At 31.4% G+C, this 24453-nt stretch overlaps 3 protein-coding genes across 8 annotated transcripts; 1 reads left to right on the top strand and 2 right to left on the bottom strand.

Moving 5' to 3' along the window:
- Window positions 1-284: 284 nt before the first annotated feature.
- LOC131667472 (uncharacterized) lies at window positions 285-10102 on the bottom strand. Its single transcript, XM_058940903.1, has 20 exons — window positions 10001-10102; window positions 9677-9844; window positions 9449-9565; window positions 9172-9366; window positions 8837-9034; window positions 8617-8765; window positions 8507-8537; window positions 7863-7982; window positions 7591-7758; window positions 7395-7511; window positions 7117-7314; window positions 6772-6969; window positions 6564-6704; window positions 5491-5616; window positions 1401-1568; window positions 1215-1331; window positions 943-1137; window positions 633-830; window positions 403-551; window positions 285-327 (listed from the first exon to the last, which is right to left on the bottom strand). Exons 1-20 carry the CDS (start codon window positions 10070-10072, stop codon window positions 285-287), a joined length of 2868 nt encoding a protein of 955 aa, XP_058796886.1. The 5' UTR covers window positions 10073-10102.
- Window positions 10103-10342: 240 nt separating this feature from the next.
- LOC131667447 (aldo-keto reductase family 1 member B1-like) lies at window positions 10343-19778 on the bottom strand. Of its 2 annotated transcripts, none has more exons than XM_058940862.1 (7): window positions 19692-19778; window positions 12476-12588; window positions 12109-12276; window positions 11928-12044; window positions 11020-11379; window positions 10749-10897; window positions 10343-10675 (listed from the first exon to the last, which is right to left on the bottom strand). In XM_058940862.1, the coding sequence occupies exons 2-7, from the start codon at window positions 12554-12556 to the stop codon at window positions 10633-10635; spliced, it is 918 nt and encodes a 305-aa protein (XP_058796845.1). In that variant the 5' UTR covers window positions 12557-12588; window positions 19692-19778; the 3' UTR covers window positions 10343-10632. The 2 variants fall into 2 exon arrangements, with proteins under 2 accessions (XP_058796845.1, XP_058796846.1); XM_058940863.1 differs by lacking the exon at window positions 19692-19778 and adding an exon at window positions 14161-14179.
- LOC131667449 (tubulin polymerization-promoting protein homolog) lies at window positions 18819-24093 on the top strand. 5 transcript variants are annotated; one of them, XM_058940864.1, is made up of 5 exons: window positions 19897-20033; window positions 20100-20269; window positions 21962-22265; window positions 22479-22611; window positions 23181-24091. In XM_058940864.1, the coding sequence occupies exons 3-5, from the start codon at window positions 21979-21981 to the stop codon at window positions 23358-23360; spliced, it is 600 nt and encodes a 199-aa protein (XP_058796847.1). In that variant the 5' UTR covers window positions 19897-20033; window positions 20100-20269; window positions 21962-21978; the 3' UTR covers window positions 23361-24091. The 5 variants fall into 5 exon arrangements, with proteins under 5 accessions (XP_058796851.1, XP_058796848.1, XP_058796847.1 ...); XM_058940868.1 differs by lacking the exons at window positions 19897-20033; window positions 20100-20269 and adding an exon at window positions 18819-19180 and having other exon boundaries at window positions 21965-22265; window positions 23181-24093; XM_058940865.1 differs by lacking the exons at window positions 19897-20033; window positions 20100-20269 and adding an exon at window positions 18824-19180.
- The last annotated feature ends 360 nt before the right edge of the window (window positions 24094-24453 follow it).

The raw sequence follows: 24453 nt of genomic DNA, 5'->3' as shown, positions 1-24453 counted from the left end.
ATATAATGTTTCTAACTGTTTTGCACCTAGCGAAAACGTAATCGCTTCAACAATAAATGTAATCAATATTAGTTGTCTTTCAAAGTTTTTATTTTCATAAATAATTCTTAATTATTAATCCATTTTTTTGTTTTCTTTGAATATTTATTGATCAGTGTAAAATATAGATATATAATATTTTACTTCATTTTTTAAAAATAACCAAGTGGATGCGCAAAAAGGAATATGAAACATCCGTAGAACTGTAAATCTATTCTATATTGATTATAAAGATAAGATAGAAATTAAAATGGAATGTTAAATGGGTAGTATTTAGAGTCCACTGCCCTGAAATGAAAAAAATTAAATTGTATTTATAGCAATTTATATTAATTTAAATTACTGTTAGAAAAACTTTTTTACTCTGCCATTGCAGCTACCCTATCTCCGGTCTGGATAGATTGAATAGAATGCATTTCATCTTCCGTCAAAACAAAATCAAAAATGTCGAAATTTTCTTTAATACGTAAAGGAGTGACAGATTTAGGTATTGGTGCCGCGCCCATTTGCAGCTAAAATTATGTTTATCGATTTTACAAAATAAAATAATGGAAAATCATTTCAACATACAAATAAATTAAATATATATGTACCACAAATCTGCATGCAACCTGAGCTGCAGTTTTACCGTATTTTTTCATAATTTCTTGAACTACTTGGTGATCCCATGAGTTTTTAATTCCGTATCGATTGCCAGGTCTGCCGAGAGGAGAATATGCAGTAATTGTTATATCGTGTTTTTTACAGAAATCTACTAAATGTTTCTGATTTAAGTTTATAGACAACTCAATCTAAAATATTATCGTATTTATAGATAAAGTTACATAAAAAAGCACAACACGAATTCATTTAAGTGTATATACTTTAAATATACTTTTTAAAGTAATAATTATAAATATATACCTGATTATTTACTGGTTTGATTTTAGCTTCAGCCAGTAAACGTGTAATTTGTTCTGAATTAAAATTACTGATACCTATACTTTTTGTAAGATTTTCCAATTTACAAGCTTCCATTCCTTTCCATGTTTCCAAATAATCGGTATCAGAAAGTATTAATTTTCCAGAAGCATCTTTTGGCATTAATTCATCTCCTTCCTAAATAACAAAAAAAAACAATTCAGGAAACATAAAAATTAATATTACTACAAATTAAATGTATAATCAAATGATACTTTGAATGCAAACGGCCAATGAATGAGATACAAGTCAACATAATCAAGTCCAAGATTTTGTAACGATTTTTTGCAAGCAGGAACAACCATATCTTCTTTATGAGCATTACTCCAAAGCTTTGATAGTAAAGCTATTAATTGTTGATCTTTAGTAAAGTATTTGAAATAAAACAATATAAAACAAACCTTTGTCGTTACAAAAATGTCTTTTCTTTTCACAGTACCATCTTTAATTTTTTCTCGAATAGCATCACCAACTTCTTTTTCATTGTTATAAAATGATGCAGTATCAATATGCCGATAACCAATTTCAATGGCATACTTTACCGCTTCTCTCACTTCCCCATGCTGTGACTAAAATCGATGATTCATTTTAACATTTCATTGTTTATTTTTTTATATATCTTTATTGAGACATAAAACAAGATTTATTTTCAGATGCATACGGTAATCTTTTTACAAATGAAAGATCTCAGCAGTAAATTGATGAAAATTAATATTGAAAAATTATAGAAAAAATGTGTGTGATCAACAAGGATAGTTAAACTTATTGATAATTACGTGCAATTCAAATTTTGTTAATAAAAAAATTACAAAAGTTGAACGCTCCCAGATTAATAGAAATAAAATCTACGTAGTTGTTCAATTCCGTACTAATAAGAACGAGTATGTTGAATCGTTCAATCAAAATATAATTGTAATCATCAGTTATAAAGAAATAAATATTATTTCTCATTACTATGATACATGCACCTGAAATGTTAGTAGGTACTATCCCCTTATAAAAAAGTGATGGAAGCCATATTGAAGCATTTTATTCATGACTTGATTTGCCCAAATGAAAAAAATCACGAGAATTCAAATTGATTTTAGTTGATTTTTTATTTCAGATTTAATTTAATTTGTTTTTAGCAAATAAATAAAATATAAAAAATATAATCTTTCATTCATCATTTATAATCATAATGTAGTTCATTGTTTATCAGTATTACCCCTTATAAAAAAGTGATGGATGCCACGTTGAAGCATATAGTGATCTGATGGCTGAGATATAATTGCGTGATATACTTATGTGGCGGAAAATAAGCATATAGGTGTGGTTTGAGTTGAGATTTTACTAATAAAAATTTAAATCATCATAATTTATCATACGGATAATTTTGAAGATAAGGAAGTAAAAAAGTAGACTGTAATATTGTTTATACACTCATAATATGAAACTAATAACGAAGAAATCGTTTCATACAAATAATATAGGTTGAAATTGCTCTAAATATTTTCTATTAATAATCGAAAATTTGGTTTTTAAATGTGTAAAATAAAAGTTGTAATGTTGCAATCTTTATTCAAAATGTAGAATAAAAGTTTAATAATAAATTAACCCGTTGAAAAAAAAATAGTATAAGATTATATTTATTGCAGTTTTTGATATAATAAATCATAAATTTGAAAACGTGTTTCATCACTAATACACATTTTCCGCTGTGATATGGATTTAAAAAAAAAATTGAGAAATCTACCTTTGAAAAAAGTAATTTGTTAAATATGTTAATATTGATATAACAATAAGAAATGGAAAATAAAATAAAAGCACGCATAGTGTATCTAATCCTACATATTTTTATTTTCCTGTATGAAAAAGTGATACTGAGTAAACCTCAAAATAAAAACTAACTGATACATAGATAGAGAAATTATTTTAACTTTGCTCTGTGCGACAGTTTAGTTTAAAATAAATAAATTAGGCAATAACAGGTATAAATTGATAGATTATTATGATAAAATATTGTACAGTGATACCCTTTATTAAATTATGTAAAATATTAGAAAATTATTATGAATTTTTTTAAACATCTACTGAAGTATGTTATTTACATTGACAAACATATAATTATAGAGAGCTATAATGTTTTTTGAACTTATACAACATTTTTATCGTGTTATTCAAACTTTTGAACTTACAACACAGAGCTTTGGATGATAATAAAAACTTAAAACTTCATTAATAACATGTTTAAATCATGAGTATCAACGTAACTATGTATTTATTCATCAATAAATAATATCGTCGACTATATCTCATATAAAATCATGAAAATATTTAATGCGTATTGAATTTTCGAATTTTTAATTTTGCGAATAAATGTTTTGATCCATATTCGGGCATTGAAATAAATGCGAAAAAAGACAATAAAGATGAGCGCTCGAAATGTGTTAGACATCACTAGTATTTATAAAAATCGTATTAAAACGCTACGTAAATTCAATTTCTACCAATCTAAAAGTGTTTAATTTTTGAAACATTTTTATTAACAAACACTAAATTACGTAGAATTATCAATCAGTTTTGCTATCCTTGTTAATCACGCGTAGTTTTTTTAATCATTTATTTGTCCGAGCCAATTTCTGTTTATTTCAAAAAATTTGCGTAAACAGAAGTAGAATACTTTTTTAAGTTGAACATATTGTAACGGTCCTATTTATGAGCTGTTTATTAAATGACTGCAACTAGTCTAACGTATTTATCTGTTAGTCAAAACAACACATTAAGCGGCGCTACCTCACTGTTTACGCGACTGTATACAAATAAGAGTCGAGTCAAAACAAATAGCGTGACGTCACAAATAATAGACATAGATATAATGAACCATAATATTCAGAAAAATATGTTAATTATAGATAATTTGAATATAACAAAGTATCAATTATATAGATTTTAACATACAGATTCACAATATCTCATTCAATTATAAATTAACAATGAATATCGATATGTAAAGTTAATTTATTTATTAACATATGAAATATTAGAAGAATATAAATAATTTATATGCAAAATGAATAAGCATAGAACATGAGTAAGAATTGGTTTCATTAATAACAGCAGAATAACAACTGTTATTAATAAATAAACAATTAATAATTTATTTAAACAATAAGCTATATATAGAACGAAAATATTAAGTTAATAATTGATAATGACAATTTTATGATTTAGAAATCTTGGATAATTAATCTAATAATCGCATATTAAGATTAGAAGAAAACCGTTACAAATATGAAAAATTAGTCATAATTCAAATGTTATTAATTAATTTAAATAATTAATTTTGGATAATACTTCCAAAATTAATTAACTATAAAGCTATATGAAATTCTAATAATTTTCTATTGTAAATAATGTAATATCACGTCAATTAACTTTATTAGTTAATAACTTTTGACGACACTATTGGCGATAATTGTATACTATATAAAATTAACAAATAACTAACTCTGTAAAATTTACATGTGTTAAAAACTTAATATTAATGGTTATTTACTTGTAAATTAAGAAAAATCATTTCTCAAAATTCGCGAATGTCTCTCGAATTTTCGATGAAATCTCTCCTGCAATAATAAGCGGGAAAATCTGTGTATAAATAGGCCCACCTTTGCACAGGCTAGATTCATTCACTTCTAGCCTTGCAAAGTGAGCGCATGAGTCTGAATAAACTTGGATTAACACCTAAGTTCTTTCTCTCATTGTGATTTACTAAGCAAGACTAACCTTTCCTTATAATTTGAGCTCGACTTATAGAACATCTCGCGCTATAAGAAACTTGGGCCGAATTATATCCTATCAAAGAAAGACTTTAGCTCTGCTTATGGGACAATTCGCACCATAAGAAACTAGGGCATTGTCTGACTTTCCTCGACATATCGCAATTACTTATATATATTTGATTTACTTATTTATTATATTTGTTTCATTTATCTATCTTCTTGACAATTAGAGTAAAATCATCAGAAACAAATTCTTACTCATTAGCTACATTACAAGAGTTCGAACTATTTTTATTTATAAGTGATACGAACATCACATATATGTACGGTGTCTGGATATTAATTTACGACCCCCGAAAGTCAAAATCCAAATTATTTTCGACGATTAAGCATCAAATGGATTTTTGACAAGTTACGAGGAACAACTTGCCAAAATAAACCCTTGATCTAACTTTATTTGATGTCATCACTGTTATCCATGCTCAATCGTCAAAATAATTCGGATTTTGAACTTCGCGGGTCACGAATTAATGTCCACGCAGAGTACAAATACTAATGTATTTCACGTAAAATACATAGTGTATTCAAAAATGACATTACTCGTATAATTCACGCAAACAAAGAACCTTTAATAGGTTAGATTTTTGGACATTTACATAAGCTAATATTTGATAAAATATACTGATATGATTAATAATTAAAAATAAAATTGTTACTGAAATTTATTTACCAGATATGTACCTAAACCAAACATTGGCATTTTCTGTTCATCGTTGAAAATAGCGAAAGGCACAGCCATATTTTTGATCCACAAGAACGCACAGTTTCGAGTTTCGACTGTTTGAACATGTACTTTCTTGATAGATACAATGACATTAATGTAGGTTTATCATTGCACATGAGTGCGTGTCTATGAAAGATTGGAGTTACCTTTCATAATTTTTGCTATTTTCACATTGAATTATTTTAATCCTTAATCATACATAATTTATTTTTAAAATACATTAATTTGATTGGCATGACAATTTAAAATTAATTTTTTTTATACAGCCATATTTATAATTTGAGTAAAAATTAATAACATAATCAAAATTATTTCACTTTTAAAATGCGATACAGTAACGAAAGTTAGTATAAGCACATTATATAGTAGAATAAAGAACTTTTTTCATTACATTTCTCAAATGGGTAGGAGAAAATGTTACAATTAATTTTATTAAATAAATAAAATCTTTTATGAAATATACTTTTTTGACTATCTGGTAAGTTGATTACAATGATTTTATAATAATTATGGCACGAATTTGATTGTTTTCCATCCGATTGAGAATTTTATTTAATTCTTTATCACGCAAATTTTAAAAGCTTTCTTTTGTTTAATTATAAAACAAAACAAGAAAATATAAATGTTTTGTCATACACGAATCTTAATTCCACAAAAAGAAATATTTCATTACGATGACTGTGCATCATTATAATATTATTATCATGCACGTTGAATTTTTATTGGAAATCAAAAGGGATTATGGGTGAATAAAATACATTCGGATGAAATTTTATATATATAGTGTAAGATGTTATTGTGTAAAAATAGAATGAACAATATAATAAAAAAGATGTAATTTAGCAATGACATTTTTTATTCACATAGATCAGTATTTTGAATACATCAAAATGGTATTTTAAAAGGATAGTATATACTTTCTTTAGCACTGAAAAAATAAAATTTTTATAAATTTTATATGTTCTTCAATTAAAATTATTTCAACTAATTTTTCAACTTAGTATTTTTTACCTTTCTACAGTCATCATTCGCCTACCCGTTTCGATCGCACGCAGTTCAATTATTTCATCTGGAGTTAAAGTAAAGTCGAAAATTTCAAAATTTTCTTTTATTCTGGATTTATTGGCTGATTTAGGTATTACCGCTGCGCCTAGTTGCGTCTAAAAGTGATAACATATTAACGTTTTCGTTTTATATCTTGCTTAAAATTAATTGAATAGAACGTACAATAAATCGCAAAGCGATTTGAGCAGCTGATTTATTATATTTTTTTCGAAGATTTTGAATAGCCATGCTGCCCCATAAGTTATCCAAACCAACAGAATTGCCAGGTTTCCCAAGAGGAGAGTAACCAGTCACCGAAATATTTTTGCTTTTACAAAAGTCTATTAAAGGCTTTTGATTTAAATTCAAAGATATTTCAACCTTTGTTCATGAATAGGATTATATATTTTTTTTTAATTTGAGAACAGATATAACTAAATAGTATTTATTTCAAAATAATTATATTAAATAAAAGCTATACTATCTATAGTGTTCTGTAAAAGAATATACGAAAATTTGTCAACGTACCTGATTGTTGACGGGTTTTATTTCCGCTTTAGATAGCAATCGACAAATTTGTTCAGAATTAAAATTACTAAGGCCAATACTACGAGTAAGTCCCAGCTCTTGGCACTTTTCCATTCCTTTCCACGTCTCTAGATAATCAATGTCATCAGCTAATATCGTTTCTCCACGATTTTTAAGAGATACAAAATCGGTACCTTTCTGTGTAATAATATAAAATATTTATCATGTACAAATAATTTGATTTCAAGTGCTGTTAATTCAAAGTATTAAATTATTACTATAAGAGCGAATGGCCAATGAATAAGATAAAGATCTACGTATTCTAAACCAAGATCCTTAAGAGACATCTCGAGTGCCGGTACAACTTCGTGTTCCCTATGTGAATAAGACCATAACTAATAAAAATTTTTTTAGCTTTCATATTATTTCAATTAAACAAGAAAAGGATTTTACAAAATAAAATGTTATGCCTACTTTACTTGTTATAAATAAATCTTCTCGTTTTACGGTACAGTCATTTATTTTTTCACGTATCGCTGCTCCAATGTATTTTTCATTTCCATATAGATATGCTGTATCTATTAGGCGGTAACCAATGTCTATTGCATATTTTACAGCTTCGATTAACTCTAATGGTTCTACCTGCATATGAAACATTGTATGCGTCATCGTTTTAAAAAATAAATTCTATAAAGTTTGTCGATTTTTTATTACTAATTATTTATTACTATATTGAAGTGACATACTTTTGCTGTTCCAAGTCCTAGCATCGGCATTGAATAATCATTATTTAAAGTTAATTGAGGGACAATCATTTTTTTCAACAATATTCTAGTTATTATGATCGAAATTAGGTTCGAAACAAGCTATATGTATTGAAGATTTATTCATTTACCACAAATGAAATTTATAGTTATAGGTTATGCCTGCAAGACACTATTTTCTACTGTAATAACCTTTCTTGAAAAATACACGATATATACTGCGTATAGGTATTATATTACAAATCAGCATCTTATCAAATATGAAAATTTTGATTATAACAGATAACGTTTATGACTTTAAGTATAACGAATAATTCCAGCTTTATGAACTGGTTATTATCAAGGCTTATAAATGCGAATGGTAAATCCAAATTATATTAAACGTAATGCGTATAAATACATGAGTAGCTAAGAAGCCACTGTTTTGATAAGATTGCTGTTAATTGTTTAATGTAACACAGGATTAATGATACAACCAATTTTCATTGAATAAATATACAGCGGAACTCATTTGAAAAAAGATATATTTTTATTTTTACTAAAATACATTCATTATGTGCAATATGCACCGATCGAGAAACTGTGTATATATATATAACTCTGTTGACTGTAATTTAGAAAGGTACAGTAAAAGGATAAAATTTGGCTTCTTTTGCTCTAAAACATGACGTATATTCATTTCATTAATAATTTTTTTTATATGAAAATTAAAACGCCAATCTAGCCAAATACTTACTCGTCAAAGGGAGCAACTCTTGCCCCAGTCTCAAGATCTTCGATCGTTTTAACTTCGTCAGCAGTTAGAGCAAAGTCAAAAATGTTAAAATTTTCCTTGATTCTCGATTTAGTTACCGATTTTGGAATAGGTGTAACACCTAACTGGATCTGAAATGTGGAAGAAAATGCTGATTTTACATTACTTCTGCTTTACTTGCGCGAATGTGAAATATGCTTACAAGAAATCTACATGCAATGTTGGCTGGCGTTTTTTTATATTTTTCGGCTATTTCTTGAATTTTTGGATCGTCCCATAAATTTTTAATACCATGTCGGTTTCCTGGTCTTCCAAGAGGAGAAAATCCTGTGACTGTTATGTCATGCTTTTTACAAAATTCTCTCAAAGTTTTATTATTTAAATTTAAAGTCACCTCAACCTGGAATTATTAATGTACTATTACTATTTATAAAGTATAAAAATTGAATGAAAAATTTGGTCAAAACCTTTAAAACATTTTTTCAATATTTATTTAGAAATAAAATCGAAATAAAACTGAATTTTGTAATAAAGCACCTGATTGTTAACAGGCTTAATTTTTGCAGCAGATAACAATCTAGTTAACTGTTCCGAATTGAAATTACTGACACCGATACTTTTGGCTAAACCCTGACGTTTGCATTCTTCCATTCCCCGCCATGTTTCAAGATAATCAGTATCGATAAATTCTATTTTCTTAGAAGCATCCCTAGGTGTAAGGATATTTCCTGACTGAAAAATTCAATAATGCACATATACTGCAATGACTTGAATATGACATTTATATATGTGTATCTATAAGACCAATAAGTACTTTAAAAGCCATGGGCCAATGAATTAGATATAAATCTACGTAGTCTAACCCCAAGTTAATCAGAGACTGTTTACATGCCGGTACAACTTCATTTTCATTGTGGCTGTTACACCATAACTTGAAAAAAAGCAACATATATATTATTTTACACAGAATTTCATTATTGATCAGACAATATAATATGAATCGATTAAAAATTTCATCTGAACTATTTGAAATTCTATTTACCTTTGTTGTTATAAAAAGTTCTTGTCTTTTAACCGTTCCATCATTTATTTTTTCTTTTATAGCTTTACCAATTTCTTTTTCGTTTTCATAAAAATATGCCGTATCTATGTGACGATAGCCAATCTCAATTGCATGTTTTACAGCATCTTCTACTTCTCCAGGTTTCGACTGTAAAATTTTCGTTTTTATTTAAATTTTTGTTAAGATACAATTAGATCGTATTTGGCAACGATTCCAATGTCATATTAAGTGATGCGACAGTAAGTGCAACTGATTAATCAAAATTACTAATTAAACATTAGAAATATATGTTATTCAACATACCAAATAGGTACCTAGCCCTAACATAGGCATTTTATTTCCATCGTTAAAAGTGACAGTCGGAACAGATAACATTACTACTGTTAAACAAACGTTTCTACTTCTGTGCCGTGCTACGATGTTTAGAACCTCTACGCATGAAGTTGCCAATGCCAAATTCTTTTATATAATTAGTCTTATAAGCAAAGCTAATTAAAAATATTCTTCAATATAAAAATAAATATATGCATTTATGTTATAGATAAATTCATTGTCATTACTTATATTTTGACATATTATATGCAAATTGAATCATATCGAAACAAAATTTTTTTGTTCTTTTAAAAAATATATTTCACAGTATAATGTAATTAATATAGCATACAAAAGTCGTGTTGCTTATTTTTAATTTATGTAATATATTTACTGTTTAACAAATAACGGCCAAAAAAATAACAATACTTTGCAGATGAAATTATAAAAAGCTTTTATTAAAAGAAAAAAAGAGCTTAAATAACAGATTCTATTAAAAATTGTAGATGGAATGATAATTTAGTAATTTACTTTTATATATACACTGAAATCAAACGACTATAATCCCCATGTTTAAAGTTTTCTTATACGTAAACCATAGATCATTAACCATTAATCTTTTTTCAAAATTCAATATTAAATGGATATTCTTTGCATTCTTTGTACCTGAAAATAATCATTTATGAATTTTATTAAAAATAAGATTGTATTGCAATGAACAAATCATATTAATACATACTCGATAGCGTTGCAAGTTCTGAAACCACAATCAAGTTGATCTATTGCTACTATTTCCTCTGGAGTCAATTTGAAATCAAAAACATTAATGTTTTCTCGAAGACGCTTTGGTGAGCTAGACTTTGGTATTGGAATGATACCGATGTCGATCTGTAATTCAGGATTTTATAAGCATAATTATAAAATATTGGCAAGTAATAAAAAAGTTATATTAATTTAAATAAAAATGTATTAGTTCGGCAAAAATATGGTAATAAGTTACAATTACTTACAGAGTAACGTAATGCAACTTGCGCGTTAGTTTTATTATATTTCTTTGCAATCTCTGTGATCACGGGAGATTGCAAATTGATATCAGGACCAGGCGGTTGAAATCCAGTACAGCGACCAGGAGCTCCGAACGGACTGTATCCAGTGACGGCAATGGCTTTACTAGCGCAGAACTCCCTAAGTTTTTTCTGGTTGAGATTGATGTGTACTTCGATCTGATTCATAACTGGTTTAATAGTGGCAGAGTCTAGTAACCTAGTGAGCTGTTGTGAATTGAAATTGCTCACGCCGATGCTACGGGTGAAACCGAGCTCGACGCACTTTTCCATCCCACGCCAAGTTTCAATATAATCCACATCATCCTGTTAGAAATTGTCCATATTAATTAATTTTTACAAGTTGCCTTGATGAAGATGTTTAAAAAATTATTTATTTTTAATGTTTACAAAAATAATGCCATAAAATCGAAAGAATACATTCCCTTGAATAATTATTGTATCTCTTATTGTTGTCGACTTTATTCAATGACATCGACATAAAATTTTTATATGTATTCACACATATTTCTGAAACAATTCAACCGAATTTTATGGGTGTGGACTTATTTGAAAGGGTATGCCAGCAAGTTATTTCCATTTTACTATTGGCCTGATTAATGATTACCTTCGCGAGCTATTGCGAATAATAAATTTGAAGTCAGCTTTTTTATTACAAAAATTACCCGTATTAAAATAAATAAAGACCCTACAGTGCTTCGATCGTTTCAAATATATTTATCTGACGCATGGGATAAAAATCGTTTGAAGAAATAAAAAAAAAATAAAACTTGATGATTCTTATGATTATCAATTTCAACTGACCTCATTCGTTACTTAAAATTATAAATACGATTATAAACATGTATTCATACAGGATATGATAATGGCCAATGCACAAGATATAAATCGATGTAGCCCAATCCTAATTTCTTTAACGATCTTTGGCACGCAGGTACCACAAGCTTTTCCTTGTGTTCGTCATTCCAGATCTGAAAATTATACGCTCAAATTTATTATATATAGTCTTTTGGCTTCATATTACTCAAATTCTACCTTCGTGACTATATAAAGATCTTCTCGCTTGACGACTCCTGCTGTGATTTTTTCTTGAAGAGCTTTTCCAATTTCAGCTTCATTGCCGTAAACCGATGCGCAATCAAAATGACGGTAACCTTCGTCAATAGCTATTTGAACAGCTTCATAGACTTCGCCTGGATCATTCTATTACAAATAAAGTTTTGAATATTTAATAATATAATTTCACTGCAACATACATATGATAATAATTCAAAATTAAATTTTAATGTCAAATAATAACAAATTTTACATTATACAAATTTTGATAATATATTGAATTTTTTTTCAATATTAAGTAACGGTAACAATTAATAGATAACAAGACTTTTTAATAAATACTCACTCCTCCTTGCCATGTTCCCAGACCTATAGCTGGTACTTTGTAACCATTGCTGAGAATTATTGTTTCTACTTGTGGAGGCATGATTACACAGTTAACTTATAACTGCGTTGTTTCTAAAAGCAACGGCAATATATAATGAATATGCGATAACAAATCTTCCATTTTTTGCAAAGTTGTTATCTCTAAAGATAGTTATCGGAATACGCCGCCTTTAGCGTGGAGTTTCGATAGTTTAATCGAAAAAAGGGCCCTCTGACGCTGTTTTCAGTGCGCTTCACCAGAGCTCTTTCCTATTCCACATTCCTACAATCCTACTATTTTTTCTGATTATAGGCGCGAACTTTGAATATTACCTGGCAACTTACGAGGATCACTGAGAATCCAAAGTTGTTTATAATTATAATTAATAAGTTGCTGTGATTGCTGTATTAATTTTATAGCGACTGTACATAAAGTGACTGTTGGAAACAATTGGAATTTTCAAGTGACCTAGACAATAGCAGTATATTTTTAGATAAGTTACAGTAATGAGTATGTTTACTTGTTTTATTAAATATTAAGTGGCTGACCTATTACATGTAGTCATGTGTTTATGACAATTAGTTTGTATTTAAAAAAAAAGTAGTTATTATAGTATGAAAATTTTCTGCCTCAAAATTTGCTGAAGTTGTCATGGAATAAAAGATTACACTTTATCTTTACTTAAAATGCCTGGCTCATCATTGTTGTGTATATTACTCTGTATTATAATACATTTAAAGATAATTAAAGATTTTCAAATTTATGCTGAATTTTTTAAACTATGTATCTAACGAAATGTGTACTTAGACCTAATGTGTCTTAAAAAAACATAAATGATTTTGTAATAGTATGTAATTTGCTTTTGTAGTAATTAAAGTACTGAAGAGGCTGGGAACGTATCCAGCGAAACGTATACGTGTACAAAATATGGTGACTTTATATGTGTGCGCGCGCGCGTGCATGTGTGTGTGTGTATATGTGAATATTAATTATATTATTATTTCTCATACATTTTTCGTTAAATGTATAGTTTAAAAATTCAGCATAAATCTCAAAATCCTTAATTATCTTTAATTGTATCACAATACAGAATAATGTACATAACAATGATGAGCCAGACTACATTTTGAGTAGAGAAAAGTATACATACTCTCTTATTCAATGACAACTTCAAAAAATATTTTATCCAGACAGTAAATTTTCATATTATAATAACTACGTAATTTTTAAAAACCAATCTAGTTGTCGTAAATACATGACTACATGTAATAGGTCAGCCACTTAATATTTAATAAAATAAGTAAACATAGTTATTAGTATGATTTATCTAAACATATACTGGTATTGTCTAGGTTACCTGAAAATTCCAATTGTTTTCAGCAGTCACTTATATACATTCACTATAAAATTAATACAACTTATTAATTATAATTATAAACAACTTTGAATTCTCAGCAATCCTCGTAAACTGACTAATAGCATCCAAAATTCGCACCTAATAATTAATTGAAAACAGTGGAAATATGGAATACGAAAGAGCTCTTTGAAGACAGTGTCAAGGGGCTTCTTTTTCGATTAAACTATCGAAACTCTAAACTGGCCGCTTTCCAAATAAAACTATGCAACCTCTCAAATGATTCGATCTTCCATATAAGCATACTTACGAAATAAGCTTATACTATAGATGATAAGATTTGTGACTTATCTTCAATATGTAACTTTAGTAATAATAATATAATGAAATTTTTATAACATATTACGGCCCCAGTGGCATGTGTATACACGCTTCCGTACGAAGCGGACGATTCAATGGAAACACTAGAAGTTTGGGGTTATAGTTACTAATCCCAACATGATGCCAACAGCTGATCAAATAAATAATGAACTAAACAAACTGCAGGATTACTGAACACCACCTCACCCACCTCGGCTTGCAGATAATGGCTGAGCTGACAAAAAAACTACAATTCGATGTATCTTTAATTAAATCCTCTTAATATGCTTCTAGTTTTAACTGTAGCTTTCTAATTATTTCAGAAAAAATTAAAAACTAATAGTCATTTTTTTGCTTCTTTGTAACCTTGATCACTTTGGAAATAGTCAATATTTTTTAAAAGTAATGCAGCAGAAATACTGCACTTTGGCTGATTTCAATTGCACCCTTCTTACTTTTCTGAAATAATTAATGTAAATGGAAAATAATGAACAATTTAATTTAACGGTTCGTTGATTTTACGCTGGGTCGACGCATATGCGCGGCCGATCAGCTGGAAAGCGGGAAGATGGGGTTCTTCAAATTTGCGATTAATCAGCTACTTACTAATCACTGTTTTACGATATCCTATCAATCAATAATTATTAAAAATAATATTAAAAAGATTTATGAATTCTTTAACGAAATTTTACAAAGATAAGCTTAATATCTAATATTACGACGGATCTAATATTAGGCCTACGTTTCAGAGACCCTGTCGACTAAGCAAATTGAAAGCTGACAAGCATGCTGCACAATACCACTTCAAAGAATTTTCTTTCTCTTCTACGAATCTGTCCATGACTAATTTTCTCTCTTTCTATCGTTAATAGCTCTCAAGTAAGATTGATTACAGTTGTTGTAGCTGGTACGTTTTTATTTTTATCTCGGTGTCGAATTAAATGATTAGATAATTATTGAAGCCAAAAAAAAATTATGATTGCCTCTATCAATTATTATAATAACTTTTGGATTAACCTCATGGGCATGTAAGAATAATTAATATTTCACGAAAACGGATAGGCAACCACAATCTCATATCTTGGCTGCTATGCTCGTGACACGTATATACAGAAAAGCTCGAGTTTTAATTGCACTCTACGAAAAAATCTATCTAAACCAATGAGGAATAATTACGAGCTACTGATTAATATTAATTACTCACATATATGAAGGTAGTTTATCATAATCTATACCATATGCATGGTTACGACAAAGGTAAATTAAAAGGATATAATTGTAAGAGCCATTAAACGTTGAAATGACAATTAATTATAAAATAATTAAAATTACGAGTATAGAAACTTTGAAAGTTAGCGATAAACGACATATGCTATAGTAAAAGCACCGAATTGCAACTTTCTAATAACTATCGCGCTGGAACGAATTCATCAAAAGATGGGATTTGATAAATTTTATGTATTCTACTGGTTTCCAGAACACATAACATTGTACATTGACATTTAAAAACCATTAAACAGTATTGTATCTTTTGATGCTACTGGATCAATAGTTCCAAAGATAAATAAACCAAGAGGAGACAGCAGTCACATATTTTTATCCGTAATTGTTACACACATAGGAAACATGATAATTCCTGTGATATAACTTCTATCTAAAAGGAATGATACTAATTTATTAACATATTGCTAAACTCGTGGATAAAGTCAGGCGCTAAATCTCTTAGATATATTGTTACAGATATGGGTGCAGCAATCCAAAACTCTGCGTGCCTTGCATTCAATACTGCAAACCATTAATCATCATACACATCTCTTTTCAAATGTGTACCCAATTGTAAACTGATGTAGCTCGTCTTTAACATATTGTAGCAAGATGGCCGTGCTTCACTAATGCAAGAAGTTGATTAAAAGAATTCTATTTATTTACAATGCACAGGCTTTGTTGAAACTGTCGAAGGATTTTATGAATTTTTTTGTAAGTCATTCATTTGATAGTCTTTATTAAGAAGCTTACAATAACATAATTACAAAAATAAAACTTTTTGTTTCGACGATGATACTGCTGCTAAAATTGATACTTAAAAAAAAAAGCAAACATTGAATTTTTTACTAATACGAGCATTTGTGAGTATGTTAAAGAAAAAAAAATAGTTTAATGCATCAATTCATCAACAGACTCCAACAAACGATAAAGCTTAACATTTATGTTTATAAAGAAGACAATTTTGAATTACAAGATAACAATTTTTGGTTAAAGGCTTTGAGGACCGTTTCAGTACTCTTCACTATCAATTTCTTTACTAAACGAATGAGTGACCATTTTGAAATTCCTTAGAAAGTAGCTACTTTAGCAGATCAGAAACGTACTTTGTAGCATTAAAAAAATTCACTTTTAGAGAACAATAAAACCTTCAGAGAAGATAAGCTTATTATTGAACACTGCAGGCAAATTGATAGTGGCAATAAGTTAGGTCGAGCCGCATTGTCCAATGTTCATCAAATTCAAATAAAAAAGAAAGTTAAAAATACTAAAAATAAAAAGCCCTTGTATGCATCAATTTTCGATAAGTTACCATACATTGGTAAAACTTTCAGAATCATTTTATCAAAACATATATTTTAAAGTTCAGTTGTTAGTAATAATAATAATAATAATTATTGCAAATATAAAATTGTTAACATTACAGGATATAGAATTTACGTAAATTTAACTTCAATTTAAGTCACATACAAGAATTGATTTCCTTAGTTTCATTAAAAAAAGTGGAAAATTTTAAGCATAAAAATAATCTTAAATTGTTTATTTTAAAAGATAATATTAATAAGTAGTTCAAAAATTTGTAAGAAAAAAGTATGACGCTTGTGACATAAATAATAATATCGATGTATTATCCATGTATCTCGCAGTATTTCAATAAGACGTCCATCAGTCGCTCAACCTTTGTACGTCACAAAGACGGTGAACTTTTACACGTTCATCAAGCACGAGAGTATCGGACGTCCTTGACCGAGTTGTTAACACATTTAGGGTGCGTACGCTAGGCTAGCGTGACGAGTTTTCAACGCGAAATAAAACAGGGAAGAATTTATGTAATTAATTTTTAAAGGAGTGACGATTAAAATTTTGACAATGCAAACAATATATAAAGTTATTGATAAACTTTTAAAATTACCTTTTACAATTTCTGACTCCACTACCATAATTTTGATATCTAAAAAGCATTATTATTTGCATAGTAATACATTTGGATAGAAATAACAGAAATATTTTCAAAGCGAGTTTGAACAAAACAGAGTATAGATGCTACTTTATTTATTAATAAGAAATATCATTTAGCAAATTGCTTGAATGCGAATGAAAACTTGAATAAATTAGTTTTCTTAAAATATTACATAGTTCAGAAAACCGATATTACTTTACTTATATTTGTCGCAAATGAAAAACTCCAAATTCTTAAATAAAATGAACAGAAGCTTTTTGACAATTTTTTGATTGACTTGCATTAAAAATAAGGATTTTTAATTGTGAATAATGAAAAGTCAGTTTGAAAGTATAACTTAATCTTGTCAGTCAAGGGTCTGTACACGAGTGTAACAATGTTGAACGTACTAACCAACTACCGAATAATCGATCGTTTCTTGAGCGTCAGTGCAGTGCATCGACACTCTACTGCCCTGCTTTTCTTCACTTGTCAGATTCAGGTGATTGAAAAACTGTCTACTCTGCAGTAGCAAGGCATGCTTGTACTTACTGATTGATTAGTGCAGAACGTGCGATTGGCATGTTATCCTTGTGGAGGCTTAGAAAATTTTAGTTATACCGAAAGAGCCTAGAAACTGACAAAAAATATTTTTAATCGATGCAACAATAATGTAAAATCTGAAACGCTAATAGGTGCACAGACGTCAATGTATTTTAGTTATGATAATAACTTAGGAACATAAAAAATAAATAGTTTGAGTTCGCTGCATAAGAAAGAGATTATTGCTGAGATCTTGGAATGCTATTGAAAATATTAATGTTAAGGAATGTATTACAACAATCTCAACTTCCTGCTCGGTTATAGTTACTGCTAACTTTGACCAGACTTTCTTACTGAGTTGACGTTAATCGGGGTATAGATGACGAAGTTGACTAGAAACGCACTAATTGCACGAAGTAGAAATGGACTTTATTGACTAGAATCAGAACTTCAAGTTACTGTCAAAGCTTGATTCTCAAGGTCGTTCTTCAAAAATTAAATAACGTGAATCATGATAGACCTACTCTATTTGACCGAGCGCTTAAATGACTAGTTAGATGTTGAGGCTATGTAGGCTTAACATGTGATAAACTGTAGTTGTGTTTGACAATTATCGAAAGAGTATTTTCCGATGTCGTCTAAAAAATACGACGACACGATATCTCAATTCTAGCTAAGAAGCGATAGAAAGATGCAGACAGAAAGCGTAAAGAGGCGCTCTGAATGATCTATATCTAAGTGAAAGACAAATTTATAGTGAAACGCGAGTGACAGGAGGCGCGGCACGCTCGATATCGTGACAACGGTAGTTAATAATAGCAAGCCCATGTGTCGTGCGTCGGCTATCATCGCGGCATTATCTCGCCTAGCGATGTGCAACAGATGAGCGCACTCGCGCGAATTTTCGATCAACCAAATGGCTATAATATGTATATGGAAGAGAAGGGAACGGGTGTTAACGGTCTGTGGCGATGGAGTTGCGCGCGCGGGCTACGGAACTCTCGATACGGCGTCGCAGTCAGCCAGTCAGTCTGGCCGACGAGCGCCGCCGCCCAGGTGCTTCGCTTCTCCAGCCGTCTGAAAAGTACGCCGTTTATCGTTGTCGCGAACGGATCCTCGGTGGGTTCACCTCGGTTTCGTTTGAGTGCTACTGGTGCCGCTGTAATCTAACGTGCACCTCGTTCGATTTAAGTCCAAGTTGACAACCAGTTACGATCAGCAACAGGTGAAAGAGCTGTCTTCTCTTTTAAGTGTCGTGTTTTTTCTATTTTTAAACGCTCACTTTTCCACGGATGTCGGTGTGCGTTCGTAACAAACGCGCTACTATCTCGTATCACAAAGCAGACATTGTTACGTAATTTTGATCGTCAAATTAAACGTTACGGTATGAACAAAGCGAGGTCATGAGAGTTGTCAATCTTTTGACGAAATGCGAGACAACGCACGTATCCTATATTCATTTGTATAGACATCAGAAGTAGCATAGGGACAAGCTTTTTACATCGCAAGGGACGTTCAACGAGGCATTCTGCATCTCGTGTGTGACCATGTGCTCGAGATAAATGAGAAAGGGCGCTGAATGCATAGTGAATGAGAGAGCGCGCGCGTGCGAGAGAGAGAGAGAGAGAGAGAGAGAGAGAGAGAGAAAGAGAGAGAGAGAGCGTCGTCCCGTAAAAGAATTGCGCAACCGAAAGTGTAAACACGCGCGGCAAGCCTATTTAAATTCAGTAGCTCACGTCATCCGAGGCTGCTGTAAAATAACCACACGTCCCCACGAGATCGTCGCCGTCGTGTAAATAGCGTCCTGCGCGTGAAAAATTAACTAGAGCACACGCGTATCGCATGGTTCTCGGAGAGAGCAGAAGGGATGCCGAAGAGCTTTCGTGCCTGTCCGACTGAGTGGAGCTAGCGCGAGAGCAGGCGGCCCCCGGATCGATAGAGGACCTGCGCTCTGCCCGCGCTGCCCGAGATTCCTATCCACGCAGTTTCCGGAGCTTGCACACGAACACACGCTCTCTCGTGAACTGCTTTCGGCCTCCACACATATCTCTATTGGCGCTCGTCGATCTATAGTTCACGTTCGTTTCCATTTTGCAAGTTTCGAGCTATTTCTAGATCGCGCTTCTATGGATTATTTTTTCCAGTCGTAATCGCGACTACGTCTCTGTGTGCCCGTGCGTGTGTTTGATTTTTGGTGGCGGGTGTGCTATATACCTGCGCCACTATCTCACTCGCTGCTGTGTGTTGACGGAAGGAAAACAACGCGTGTGAGAGGAGGCTATTCAGCTCACTTCTCGTTACAAGTGCTCTCGAGGTACATAGTCGTCCTCGTTTCTAATACTATATGTTGTAAGCTTAACAATATTTTTTGTTTGACAAATTGTGTTTCGAGCAAACGATGAAATTTCATCGCTCACTCGAGCGATCAGTGTATCGATGAATATGGCTTATGCGACTGTTGCCGGGTGCTTTCACAAATCTAATATACTAAGAGCGACGAACTCGCGCACTCGATAATTAATTAATGTGTACTACTCGGGGATTAACGCGATAAAAAACATTGGAAGTTGGCCTTCGCAGCGACTCATACGTAATGACATCGACGAATCTCAATCGTCGTAATCCTCGTTCACATTGCGCGTGTATAATATGCGTATGTGCTAAAACTGTTAATTCGTTGTGCAGCTGTATTAGTAGTCTGACAAGTAAGTGTCTAGTTTCTAACGTAAAAGAAAGCTCGTGGGCAATAGACACTCGGAGTAGCGAGCGCACGTGATAAGAGGCATCGGTAATCTCTATTTTTAGGCGCGAATTATACGTGGAGACGCGCGGCGAGATCGCACGCGAGCTTTCCCTCCGGGCGAGCGCTGCTTCGCATTGCGCATCCGCTCGGTTTTTCTTATCGCTGTCCGCGACGCGACGACGCGCCAGTTAAAGGGGGGAACGCGCGCTCGCGGATGAGATTTACGGTGAGAAGTGTGCTGCTGAGCCGAGCCTTTTCTTCGATTACAAAGCGGATCGTTGACTATGTACGAGCGCGCACAAACGCAGCAAACGTGCGAACGCTGTAGCGTGCTACGAAAAAAGTATAATGCGCGGGCTGCAGAGTCATTGCGAGTTTTCACGCACCGTGCGCGTGAGCTTCGCACTTTGAATATTTACCCGTGCGAACGAGGATGAGGCGCGAGAGGCGCTAATTATATTTGGTTTTTTGCTCTACCTACTTTAAACGTATATACCGTTACGTTCGTTACTTTTCATTATATCCGCGGCACTTACGCTGATGAGCTATCTTTCTTAACAATGTTCGCAAATCATCGACTTCAACGCTTTATGATTGCGATTCGTATAGGCTGTCTACGATATCGGGTATGTATGTATAATAAAGCAATGATGATTCTACTAATCGAGAGAATAACACTCAAAAGGAGATAACAATAGCAATTGTCATTACCTTGCGATTAAATTACTTCTGTTAAATGCCTGATAAATATTATTGCAAGCTTCGCCTATTCAACAGACTCTTGCCATATATAAGCTATTGCATATAATATCGGTTACATCACATGCGTAAAAAATAACGTTCCACGCGTCTCGAGCCACAATATATTTTTAACAAGAAAGTTTTTGTTTATTGACTAGATCTGAAAAAACCGTCGTACATTCTCGGCGCCATATGAAACTTAGTCACGCAGAACTGAGTATCGACCTTGAAATATTTTAACCGGAATAAATGTACATATTTTGGTACAATAGTACCCTTGTTATAAAATATATTTGTCCTGCGTTGAAAGGAAATTTTATGGAAATATTTTGTTCTTTCGTTACAACAATAAATTTCTTTTTTCACGAGAAAATTAGCTCTAGAATGATTTCTCTTGATCTATCTTAATACAAATGTTTAGATTGTTTAGATTAACTCATTGGCAAAGTGTAGTTTACTCAGTGAAATACAAATGTCAATTAATCAAATAATTATATCAAGCAATTTCTTCAATCGTTTCAGAAGTTCGTTGGCCGATAATGGAGTCAAAAGACGAAAAGAATCTGGCAAATGACGTGGCAAACCTAAAGGTTAACGATGGCGAACAACGACCAGGTAGCACGAGTCCTGCAAACAAGGAGGCTGGAGGTGTGGGTACTGGTTCATTTATCGCTACTTTCAAGGCCTTCTCCAAATTCGGTGATACCAAAAGCGATGGCAAACATATTACCCTCAGTCAAAGTGATAAATGGATGAAGCAAGCAAAGGTTATCGACGGCAAGAAGATCACGACAACCGACACCGGCATTTTCTTCAAAAAACAAAAGTACGTTAGATTTTTTTATCTCGAAGCGATCATTTCACCATTTTCAATTGCACCGAATTCAAATTGCATTGAGAAAAATATTATTCCAAGTTACATTATCAAACTAAACTAAAGAATGTAGTTGAATTTGTGAAATATTTCGATAATCCACGTAGTTCATCTGTTTACTGAACTCGTTTTGCAAACTATCAAAACCTGATTCTCATATCGCAGAGCAATGAAGCTTAGCATCGAACAATACAAAGCTTTCCTTGAAGATCTGGCCAAGAACAAAAAAATGGAACTTGCCGATATTAAATCTAAAATGGCAAACTGTGGACCACCTGGAATTACAGGACCATCTGTGGTACGTTTATATATTCAATGTAGAGAAACTAAAAATTGAGACTGATTTCGCGAATAGATAACAGCTTATATTTATAAGTATTGAAATAAATTCAATTTACAATTATAAACGTTTTATAATTTTTAAATGTCGATACGAACTGATTAAAAAAATCCAAATCCAATACGATAACTTAATTCAGTTGATCTATTTTTATTATATAATAGATGTTCGATAGTGATAATCCGGTTGTTGCAGTCAAGTGTGACTTATAGAACTATGGCTCTGCTCTTGTTTATTGTAACGAAGTTGTGTATTGTGATGAAATCTTCGTTCGAAACAACGTAAACTTATCATGCCTTCCATGCGGGTGGACTAGGTTTAATTTTCGGTATATCAATAGTCTCCTCCAAAAATTGTATGTGCTAAAATAACGAGCTCCGTAGCTTTCACGTTGTCAAAATATGAAGGAATGTATCAAAAAACAGAAACAAATTAATATTAATAACACGAAAAGTTGCAACCGCAATAGTTTAAACAAAAAACATTTATCTATAGATTAAAGGATAAGAAATCGTATTATTTGACAGGGTGGAAAAGCAGCGTCAGCAGTGGAAAGGCTAACGGACGTGTCGAAGTACACGGGATCACACAAACAACGCTTCGACGAAACGGGCAAAGGTCGCGGAATCGCCGGCAGAAAAGACGTGCCAGATGCATCAGGATATGTGCAAGGCTACCAGAATAAAGACACCTATAAAGCCCAGTAAGAATTAGGCCTGATTTTCATCAATGATAACTCAAAAATTTTAACAAGCAATCACTCGCTGCCCGAACCGCCCCATCACTTTCGCCTAAGTCGCGGGATAATTAAAGGGACCGCGAGTGTGAAATTGACGGAAATGTGCGGGCGAGTAAAAAAGTGCACTCAACAAAGTTTGTTTACTAAATAGCAATGATTTTTCTGTTTCAACTCGATCGCTTATAGAGCTTATACGCGCAAATCGACAAGTCGATAAGTGTTAGGCAGTATTGAAATAGGTGTTCGGTTGGATGCAGATACACGTATTTTTTCTTTTAATATAAATTTCAGCGCAATATATGCGCATTTTAGCTATAATTTTAGCTATAATAAAGTTGGTCTTAAGCTGTGAATGTATAGGTGTAAATGAGTGTGACAGGTAACCGAGAAGAAGATGGAATTTTAGAGAAATGGCGATGTTGTTACATATTTATTTTCTCACTGGATTCCGATATTTTATATAGTTTATATGATTTGTTGAAATGTCTTGTGAATTGAAGGAGATCATAATAAACAAGCAGTCTTCATCAGAATATTTGTATATTTCAAGGCTATTATCTTTAAAGAAATTAATATGTGTAATTTTTTTATTTTCGATCTCAAATCGGATCATCATTTGATCTTAATACATTTTTTTAACTAAAATGTCTCAGATGAACTTATACGTATCATAGATGTAAAATAATTTTCTTTAACAAACAAAACTAAAAAAAAACTTTTTTTATTTTATAGTAATGTAATTCATATTTTTATAAATTTGAAGCTATAAAAATTTATATTTTTATATTTATTATACTTTATTCATTTACATATCAGCACCATAATATTATGTATATACAAGCAATATATTGTTTAAATTTGCATCAATGACTAAGTAAAATTAAACTCTCTTTGATTTCGTCTTCACATTCTCGGTAAAAACGTCATTCAAATTACAATTAGCTTGACCTCATCTTGTAATTTTGTGTACTTTTACAATGTATATTGTATTTCTGACTTTGTAAATCAAAACTACGTTTTACCTGATATATATTATAAAATTTGAATGAAAATAAAAATAT

Source organism: Phymastichus coffea, unplaced genomic scaffold (genome assembly GCF_024137745.1).
Source record: "Phymastichus coffea isolate CEN01 unplaced genomic scaffold, Cenicafe_Pcof_1.1 PCOF00066, whole genome shotgun sequence".
Lineage (NCBI taxonomy): Eukaryota > Metazoa > Arthropoda > Insecta > Hymenoptera > Eulophidae > Phymastichus > Phymastichus coffea.
Note: the sequence above shows the minus strand (reverse complement) of the source record. Positions and strands in the feature narration are given on the sequence as shown.

Bases quoted from the DNA above. Each gene is read 5' to 3' on its own strand.
- LOC131667472 (XM_058940903.1), bottom strand. From the start codon at position 10,072: ATGTTATCTGTTCCGACTGTCACTTTTAACGATGGAAATAAAATGCCT. The intron at 1,332-1,400 runs GTTTGTTTTATA...TTACTATCAAAG, and splicing joins ACATTTTTGTAACGACAAAG to CTTTGGAGTAATGCTCATAA. The intron at 552-632 runs GTACATATATAT...ACATAATTTTAG, and splicing joins AGGTTGCATGCAGATTTGTG to CTGCAAATGGGCGCGGCACC.
- LOC131667447 (XM_058940862.1), bottom strand. From the start codon at position 12,556: ATGCCTCCACAAGTAGAAACAATAATTCTCAGCAATGGTTACAAAGTA. The intron at 12,277-12,475 runs GTGAGTATTTAT...TATTTGTAATAG, and splicing joins TGGGAACATGGCAAGGAGGA to AATGATCCAGGCGAAGTCTA. The intron at 12,045-12,108 runs GTAGAATTTGAG...TATAATTTTCAG, and splicing joins ATCTTTATATAGTCACGAAG to ATCTGGAATGACGAACACAA.
- LOC131667449 (XM_058940868.1), top strand. From the start codon at position 21,979: ATGGAGTCAAAAGACGAAAAGAATCTGGCAAATGACGTGGCAAACCTA. The intron at 22,266-22,478 runs GTACGTTAGATT...CTCATATCGCAG, and splicing joins ATTTTCTTCAAAAAACAAAA to AGCAATGAAGCTTAGCATCG. The intron at 22,612-23,180 runs GTACGTTTATAT...ATTATTTGACAG, and splicing joins GAATTACAGGACCATCTGTG to GGTGGAAAAGCAGCGTCAGC.